Source organism: Colius striatus, chromosome 8, assembly GCF_028858725.1.
Source record: "Colius striatus isolate bColStr4 chromosome 8, bColStr4.1.hap1, whole genome shotgun sequence".
Classification (NCBI taxonomy): domain Eukaryota; kingdom Metazoa; phylum Chordata; class Aves; order Coliiformes; family Coliidae; genus Colius; species Colius striatus.
Genome location: NC_084766.1, coordinates 14304959 through 14314008, shown reverse-complemented (window position 1 = coordinate 14314008; position 9050 = coordinate 14304959). Strand labels below are relative to the sequence as shown.

At 51.3% G+C, this 9050-nt stretch overlaps 1 protein-coding gene across 2 annotated transcripts; it reads left to right on the top strand.

Moving 5' to 3' along the window:
- Window positions 1-3012: 3012 nt before the first annotated feature.
- Window positions 3013-9032, top strand: AIFM2 (apoptosis inducing factor mitochondria associated 2). Of its 2 annotated transcripts, XM_062001465.1 has the most exons (8): window positions 3013-3241; window positions 4089-4204; window positions 5436-5555; window positions 5915-6007; window positions 6324-6432; window positions 6644-6796; window positions 7542-7742; window positions 8589-9032. In XM_062001465.1, the coding sequence occupies exons 1-8, from the start codon at window positions 3067-3069 to the stop codon at window positions 8741-8743; spliced, it is 1122 nt and encodes a 373-aa protein (XP_061857449.1). In that variant the 5' UTR covers window positions 3013-3066; the 3' UTR covers window positions 8744-9032. The 2 variants fall into 2 exon arrangements, with proteins under 2 accessions (XP_061857449.1, XP_061857450.1); XM_062001466.1 differs by lacking the exon at window positions 4089-4204 and having other exon boundaries at window positions 5470-5555.
- The last annotated feature ends 18 nt before the right edge of the window (window positions 9033-9050 follow it).

Below are 9050 nucleotides of genomic sequence, written 5' to 3'. Positions count from 1 at the left end.
GGGCAGGATGCAGAGACAGGTATATACCCATGTTGCCTGCATGGCACTCAGAGGTGCAGTGGTGGAGCAGGAGCATCCTGCAGAGCCCCTTCCCTATGCCTCTTCCTTCCCACAGACCCCTGCCATCCTGCAGGGACTGTACGGGCCATGGCGCAGGGGGCTTGGAAGGAGCCAGGGCAGGCTGAGCCTGGTCCCAGTCTCCCTGCCTGCCTCTACAGATCACCAGCAGAAGACAAAACCCTCTCTGAAGCTGACCAGCTCTTACTGCTGCTGTCTGTTTGCAGCTGTCTGGAGAACTATCATCAAAACAAGGCATTTGCCAATGCTGAGCACACACCTGCACACAGAAGGCTCCATCCGACCACAGGTTTGAGCATTTGGAGTCTCTTCCCATTTGCCTGGAGCTGGATGTGAGGTTTGCACAAAGGCTCCTTTTACCTCTGTCCCTGTTTGCTTTGGGCACTTTTTTTTTTGCCACAGACCTGGTCTTGCTTGTTGGTCCATCTCCAGTTTGCTGACCCACTTTTTTTACCCTTGTTTTGAAAGGTGACTGTGCTCTTCTGGTGTAGAACCAGATTCACCCACTGATGGCCCTCACGTGCCGTGCTCACGCTGGGGAGGGCTGTCCTCACCACTGACTTCATCACGATTTGAAGGCAAGCAGAGAGCAGCCAAACCCACCACCAACAGTGCCTGGGAAGGCTTTGTCTTGGAGGGAGAATGAAGACATTTGCGATGTGAGCAGCAGCATTAGGGCACAAACAGGATCTCTGCGGCAGGTCTGGTGCAAATATAACTGAAAAGAGAAAACACTGACGGGGAAAATAAGGGAGTACTCTTGAAGAAACCGATTTCTCCCAGTGGTGGGAATGTGCTGTAAAATATATGCAAATGCCTGGCATGAAAAGCTGAAGCCTGCCTCTGTTTGGGTACAAAGTGCTGGGCACAAAGATGCAGAGGAAGGGGGAGAGGGCAGCAGCGTGTGGGAAGTGGTGATTCATCCTCAGCATCCCCATCTTCTAGGGATGGACCTTTGATCCAGCTTTGCTCCAGTGGGCTGAAATGCCAGGGGAGTTGAGCAGGTAAGGACAGAAGAGGATGGGTTCACACACACCAGGTGTAAAGCAAGCCTGTCCATATGAGTGAATATCTTACATCAGGTTTTGACAGCTGAGTCAATCCTTTTAAAAATGGAGATGGGCTTGGTTTTTTTTCCGATTTTTGCACTGAATGATCCTTTCCCAAAGACAGCCATCTCCAGTCTCCTCCTCACTGATCAGTGCCCATGCAGGCTCCAGGACTGAGGACAGGGAGGGAGCAGACCTGGAGCACTACTGGCCTGGGGATAATTTCCAGCCTTTGGACATTTGTGGCTCCTGGATTTCCTGTCTGTGTTTAGCAGCTCTGGAGGAATTTATCTTCCCTGGATTAATCAATATTATTTCCCCCCCCCACTGAAAACGTTAGCATCCTCCATTCTGTGTAACCAAAAGCACAGCTGTGCCCTCGGCTTATTTCAGGTGAGGCTGTGGGCTTTCCTACCAAGGACCTTCCTCCATTCGGCTTTACTGGCTGCCCCATCCCATCTCTCCCAGCTCTTTTGCAGGCTGAAGAGTGTGCGGTGCAGAACCGTCCTTCTGCTTTCAATCTCCGGTCCATGCATTTTGCTGCTCCCCGAGCCCTGTGAGGCAGGGGAGGGTGTCCGAGGGGGTGTCCGGTGCTGCCGGCTGGACTCAGCCCCAAGCGCCGCCGGGGCCGAGCCGGCTGCACCCTCTGCCGGCCGCTCTGCATCCAGGCCCTGCTTCTCCCGGAATCACACGGGAGTTTCTTCACCGTCTCCTACCCCTGGCGAGGGGAGGGGGTGTGGGGGGTAGCTTTTGCTCGGGACCCCGCTGGGAAGGGGCTTCGGCACAAGCCGGCGATTGCTGAAGGAGGACTGAGGAGCAGAGAGAGCCTTCGAACCGGGCAGGGGAGCGCAGGGGCAGCTCTGCCAGCTCACAACACTGCAGTGTGCACGGCAGCTATATTTACCCACATGGCCCACAGCTATATTTATCCGGAATGCCACAGGAGCCGAAAGTCTTCGGGGTAATTTCCGTGCTGCGGAAGAACACGCTCTGGACGTCGTTTTTACCACAGACCTCCTTCTCTGCTCCCTGCTCCCCTTCTCCAGGGGCCTTTGTTACCTTCCCAGTCTTTTCCTGCCCTGTCACCCGCACCCCAGCGATGCCGGGCTCCCTGCTGCTCGGAGCAGGCGCATCTTCGTTTCTCTCTCCAAGGAACCCGTTTCTCTCCGTGGAGGGGCTGGGCCATCCTCCAGCTGTGTTATTGACCCAGCCTGCCTGTCTCAGCCACTTGCGGGGTTTCCCCATGAGCACCTCCAAGCCATAGCTGCTGAAGGCTGTAAAACGAGAGCTCCCCTAGCAAGAGCAGGGCACCCCTCTGCTGCCAGCCCCCAGCTGTCCCCCCAAATGGGACCTTGAACCGACATACATTTAGCCGCATGACAAAGGACAAGCCAAGGGGAATAGTCAAAGACTGTGAACTTTCCACACCAAACCCAAACAGACTCCTTTTTTTGGTTGTTTTTCCTCAAGATGAGCTCGTGACTATTTACTACCGGGGTTTGGCAGGACTGACTCAGCACTACAGAGCTCCTTGCCACACGGCATCCTTCCCTGCTGCCTGGCTGCAGCTGCAGGCCCAGCTGGTGCCGTTTGCCCATTTAAGACACAACCCTTGGTTGCCAAGATCCTTACGGTCCCCTTCTCCTGTGCAGGCTGTACGTGAGAGCACGTAAAGAAGGTAGAAGGGGACATACTCGGTGCTCGGGTGCTCACTCGATACGCTGCCCTTCTGCTCTCCTGGCCGGGGCGAGCCCAAGTCTGCGGGCTGGGGTGAGCCAGCTCCTGCCTGCAGCTTTGGAGCTCACGGCGGCTCCTCCCGCCGCGGGGTGTGCGCGATGTCCGCCCCCGCCGCAGCGGGCCCGCCCCCGGCTCCCGGCGGGGCAGGCCCGGGCTCGGCCCGCCCTGCCCTCCCGGACCCAGCGCTGAGGCAGGGAGCGCCATGGGATCGCGCCTGTCCGTGGACGAGTCCGTGCGGGTGGTGGTGGTCGGGGGCGGCTTCGGAGGGATGGCAGCCGCCAGCCTCCTCAAGTCGTGGGCCGTCCCCTTCGTGCTGGTGGACGCGCGGGACGCTTTCCATCACAACGTCGCTGCCCTCCGCGCCGCCGTGGAGAGGGGTAAGGGCTCGGCTGCTTCCCGCGGCCCGCCCCCTTCCCGGGTCAAGCCGGCTCGGGGCTCGCACCCCCGCCAGCCACCCCGGGGAGTGACAAGGGGAGGAGGGCTGGAAGCACCTCGTCCGGCCCCAGCGAGAGTGAAGGGCCTGATGCTTTCTGCCTGGAAAACACTGGGCTCGGAACGCCCCCCGGTCAGTTTTTCCGAGTTAAGCTAATTGCGTGCCCGCTGGGAAAACTGCAGAAACTACTCATGTGGTCCATTTTTTCTCCTGATTTCAAAAGTTTAGAAGGTGACTAAGCTAAAAACAGCAGCGGCTGGGTGGGGTAATGATTGTGTTTCTGTATCTGACCCTTGAAATATCAAACAGCTCAGCTGTGAGGCCCGCCCTGCATAATAAAATGGTTAGTGAGCTACTCAGGCTTGCCAGGGATCTCCCTTGGGAGACTGGGCTAATCCCAGTACTGCAGTTGCTGGCGATTTTGGGGGAAAGTCTCACGTTTGAGGCTGGGAACAAGCATTTTTGATGCTTGGTCTAAGAGGCAGATGAGACAAGTCCCTGACATCCTGAAATGTCTGGGACCACAGCGGAGCACTTACTGGCAAACTGGAGATTTATTATGGGGAGCAGAGACAAAGCAATCTAGCCGAGGGTGTCACCTGGCCTCCAGGGAGCTGATCTTGTCACCAGAGATCCTGAAGCTCATTGCTGGGCAGAGATAATGCAGAGCAGAGACCCAGCCTGTGGTTCCAGGTGTGTGCGATGCTTTTGTCAGAGCCGCGGTGACACCAGGGAAGAGGGGTTTGTTCACCTTCACAGGGGGAGATCTCTTCCTTGTTGTCTCCTCACAGGATTTGCCAAGAAGACTTTCATCTCCTATGCTGTCACCTTTGGGGACAGCTTCCGACAGGGCAGAGTTGTTGGCATAGACCCTGAGAGGCAGCAGGTCTTGCTCAGTGATGGTGAGGTGGGTGACACAATCACTTGGGATGAGAAACTTGGCTGCCTTATGGGATCACCTGCTAACACAGGGTCAGCCTTCAGCAGGGTGTGTTGCTAGTCTCCTCAGGGCTTTTCTTCAGCTGTGATCTGACTCTGAGAATGCAGTACTCCAAATCTAGGCTGTGTTGGCTTTAACTGGTGATGACTGGTTGGAGAAGTGACTTGCAATTTATATTTCAGACTGCTGTCTATGTTTGAGTCCTCTGAGGGTGAAACAGCATAACACTTACAGAGGGGAGGATGTGTGTGCAGGACAGACTCATGCCATGGGAAAAACAAATGACTTCTGCCCTCAAGTTGGCCGAGAGCTGGAGATGCTGTCCAGTTGTGGCACACACCCCCCAGAACTCCTACAGCCCAGCTCAGCTGGGGTCCCTGTTCTGATGTAACTTGCAGCTTGGATGAAACACCTGACCCCAAAGAAGCTGCAACCCAAGCCCTCTGGGAAGTCACTGATGGCTCTCCTCTAGGTTTCTGTCACCTGTAGGCAGATACACAAATGTTTGTGCTTAACACTGGCCCTGTAACACAAGGAGGTAGAGAGGAGGGAAATCAGTGACCTACTACTATGGAGGGGTGCCCAGAGAGAAACAAGCACCCAGCCATCTCCCCTAAAACCGAGGCAACACTGAGGGAAAGACTGCAGTGTTTAATCATCCTGGAGAGCTTGGCAACAGAGACTGTGTTTCCCCTATGTGTGCTGAACACCACCATCCCTTCTAGCCAAGCTCAATGGCTTAGAGCTGTGTTGGGATGTGGGTGTGTAGGAAATACCAAGCCCCACCTAATGCTCAGATGACCTTTTATTCTTAGAGATGGATTTACAGCTCCACAATTAAGGCTGGAGCTCAGATCCTTATCTAACTGCAGGAAAAAACAAGGGCAGCAGCTCTGATAATGCTTTGCAGCCAGAGCATCTCATCTCTGTTCAGAAGGTGAAGGAGAGAAGTTAGTCTCTGGAGCCAGTGGTGATGGAAGCTTCAGTGTTTGGCATAAATATCAGGCTATTTCCTGTGAACTTCTGGCAATTTCTTCCAAGCTGTCAGCTCACCTGAGGAATGGTGCTTCTCTCAGGCCATGAGGAAGGCAGTTACAGGAGGAAAGGGAATAAGCAATAGTACCCAGGATTCAACAACTGCACTCTAGGTTATGTTTTTAAGATGTCTAACATCCTACTCCGCCTTCTGCCCTCCCAGGAGCTTCACTACTCCCATCTCATTCTTGCAACAGGCAGTGATGGGCCATTCCCTGGCAAGTTCAACCAAGTCATTGACATGGAAAGTGCCATCCAGACCTATGAAGACATGGTGAAAGAGGTGAGGAAGCAGCTTATTTCCTAGCAAGTGCCACTTGCCTTTGTTCAGCTTTTCTGTCCCAGTGACCACTGTGGGTATCTGGAGCCATCTGTGTCCAAAACCAAGAGGCCACAATGGCTGCATGCACAGAAGAAGCACTAGGCTCACTTGCCTAGCATTCTGCATGCCCCAGGGGAAACCTGAAATGCTCAACAGTGTTACTCTGTCCACAGGAAGAGTGCATGAGGTTCTCACTTTTTGTTTCTTCTTCATGAGCTAGGTGGTTTATCGCTGTTTTAGGTAGTTTAGTGCTGTACCTCAGGAAGGTATGTTCGTGGAGTGGCTGAAGGTGTCTGACTTCCTCTTCTGCTTTTTACTAGATGGAGAAATCTGAGCGCATCCTGGTAGTGGGAGGTGGTTCTGCTGGAGTTGAGATGGCTGCAGAGATCAAAACACAGTACCCAGCCAAAGAGGTAGTAGCACATTACATACAATTAGCTTTATCCTTGTTTCTGGGACTGTTCTTCTGTGATGGTCCTGCTATAGGTATCCAAGATCACTGCAGATCAGGAGTTTCCATGCAGTGGCAGCCTTTGGCCCACTGCCTCCTCTTCTGAGAGCACTCTACAGCCTGTCACCGGCAGTCATTGTCACTAGATGCCTGTCGCTAGCCCTCTCTCCTTGGGTGTTAAGTGGGGTGGAAGGAAGCTACCTATAACTGCTCTTGCTTGGCAAGTGGCGAGTCCCGTCCTATTCCCATGTCCCTGTTTACTGTTTTGTCCCCAACAGGTCACCCTCATTCACTCAAAAATGGCACTGGCTGACGTAGAGCTGCTAGACTGCGTCCGTCAGAAGGTGAAAGAGATTCTCCTCAGAAAAGGAGTGCACCTCTTATTTGGTACGTACTTAACAATGCTGCTGAAAATCTACACCCCGAAGCTCTGTAAGCTGCTCTGCCTTTAGCCAAAGCATCTCCTTCTGACTTCCTCTTCCCAACTTTTTTGACTAAGCACAGCTCCCTTGAATTCCTGTTTCTGTAGGTGCATCTAGGCTAGCTGGAAATGGCAGCTTAGGAAAGGTTTGTCACCCTGAGCTCTCTTTTGCAACAGGTGAGAAGGTCAGCAATATGGGAGACCTCACAACAAACCAATTCCAGAAGGACATGGTAGTACGGACAGAGAAGGGCACTGAGGTGATTGCTGACATGGTGGTCCTGTGCACAGGGATAAAGGTTAACTCTTCAGCATATGCTGGTGCATTTGGTAAGTGAAAAAATCACTGAGTGGGGAGAAGCAAAACAGTGTCTCATACTCGAGTACTGTGAGGTTAGGAATAAACCTGCCGTGGTTATGCCACGATACAGCAAATGCTCAAATATCACATTAAATACTTACCTGTGAAATGTGACCTTTTGAAACTTACAGACCATAGATCAAGTGGCCAACAGTCTTCTCCAGATCCTTCTGCTAGTAATTCCAAGGAACCTTAGTGTCCTAGTTCAGTACTAGGCAGATGGCATCTAGAAGTTGATGGTACCTCCTGCTGTCAAGGCCATGTCATCCCCCATGAAGCTTGCTGAGTTCTGAGTGAAAATAGGCTCAGGACATTCTTGCTGAACTATCAGTGTCCCAGGAACATCCAGCCCATTAGTTATTCGAATGCTACATCTTCAGTCTGAATCCTCTTACCGCCCAGTTTCAGTTATGGCACTGCAACTATGGAGCACTACAACTCTTATACAGTCCCCTTCTCAGGCTCAGCTAGCTCTTAGTGTTACTTGATGTTTCTACCAAAATATCAAAGGATGATTCATTGCAGAAGACTGCAATAATTAACTACAGCAAGGCAAAAAGCATCTCTTCCCTGACATGTAGAAAAGAGGGTGACAAAAACAACTCCTCGCTTTGCATCAATGACACATTTGGTAACACGGTCAGCATTTTGGGGTCTCAGGCCACAACAAGCAACACAAAGCTCCTTCTGAAAACTTACTGTTTGTCAAAACAGGGGACAAAATGGCAAGTAACGGTGCTTTGAAAGTTAACACACATCTCCAGCTGGAAGGCTATGAGAACATCTATGCCATTGGGGACTGTGCAGACGTGAAAGAACCAAAGATGGCCTATCACGCCGGGCTCCACGCCAACATTGTGGTGACAAACATCATCAACAGCCTCACACATAAGCCTCTTAAAACCTACAAACCAGGTAAGGTAATCTCCTGGCACCCAACCTTTGGTTAGGCTGATTTTCTGCAGGGAATAGCTGTTTTAACACATACACATCAGAACTTGCATGAGACACTGATCAGAGTGAAGGAATTCACAGTTGGGGTTGACTGTATCAGCTGATAGCTCAGGCTTCATCGTGCTTCTTGCCAAAGGCTATACAAATAATTACCTGTGTCAGTCTATGGATGCAACATGTCCTCTCTTCACTAACATCTTCTTGATAAATCTACTGGTGGCTGTTTGCTATTCATCAAACTCGTTTCCTTTTCTTTAAATTGCTTACCATCCAACTGAATCCTAGGAACAAGGAGATGACTTGACTTTCTCCTCTTTTCTCTCCTTAAACTATATAGCAAAACTGAACAATCTACACTCAAAAATCAAGCTAGGTGATGGGTCTCATTAATGAGCAACTTATGTAAATACTTACCAGCACTAAGTTGAATCTTTTTCATGTGGATGGAGGATGTCTGGACAGCAGTGTGGTTTTTAAAGGCTGCCCTGTCTATTTATATTTCTTTCTACTTCAATTTTGTTGTCTACCTCTTGGGAGGAATAATTTTGGGAGGAATCAGACAGAAAGCCCAATCCTTCAGCATTCCCATCACTGAAAGAGGTAGAGCAGATCGTAGAGTTGTGAGTAGTTCTCCGTGGGCCTGCTAGTTCCTTGTCATCAGCATACGGGTCCTGTGTTTAGCAGTATGTGTGGGTATGAGGTGGGGTGGGAGGGGAGGGGCTGGGGAAAGTGCAGCACCTACATGTAGTAGGGTTTGATGCTTAGTTTTGCAACTGCTTAACTTAAACCTCTATGTCATCTTTCCAGGGTCATTAACGTTCCTGCTTTCCATGGGCAGGAACGATGGCGTAGGCCAGATCAATGGTTACTACGTAGGACGTCTCTTGGTCACCATTGCCAAGAGCCGGGACCTGTTTGTCTCCAAGAGCTGGAAGACGATGGGACAGACAATGCCCTCTTAAAGAGGGGATTGGTAACAAACCAGCAACTGGAGGGTGCACTTGTTTTGCTTGAACAGTCTGGTAGTGTCTCGTGCAGCACCTCCTGAAGCCACGTGTCAGTGTACTGCATTAAAGGGCCATCCTGTCTGCTGTGAAGGGGAAGCAGGTACTTTGCAACTGAAGTGCACAGAACTTCCCACAACAAAAAAAACAAGGAAAGAAAGTTTGTTTTGCATCTCAGTTGAGGTAGCTCTGAGCAAGAAACTTGGTCTACCTTGATTAATAACAATAAATGCTGGTTTTCAAAGTCTCTGTGGTTTGCTTGTTA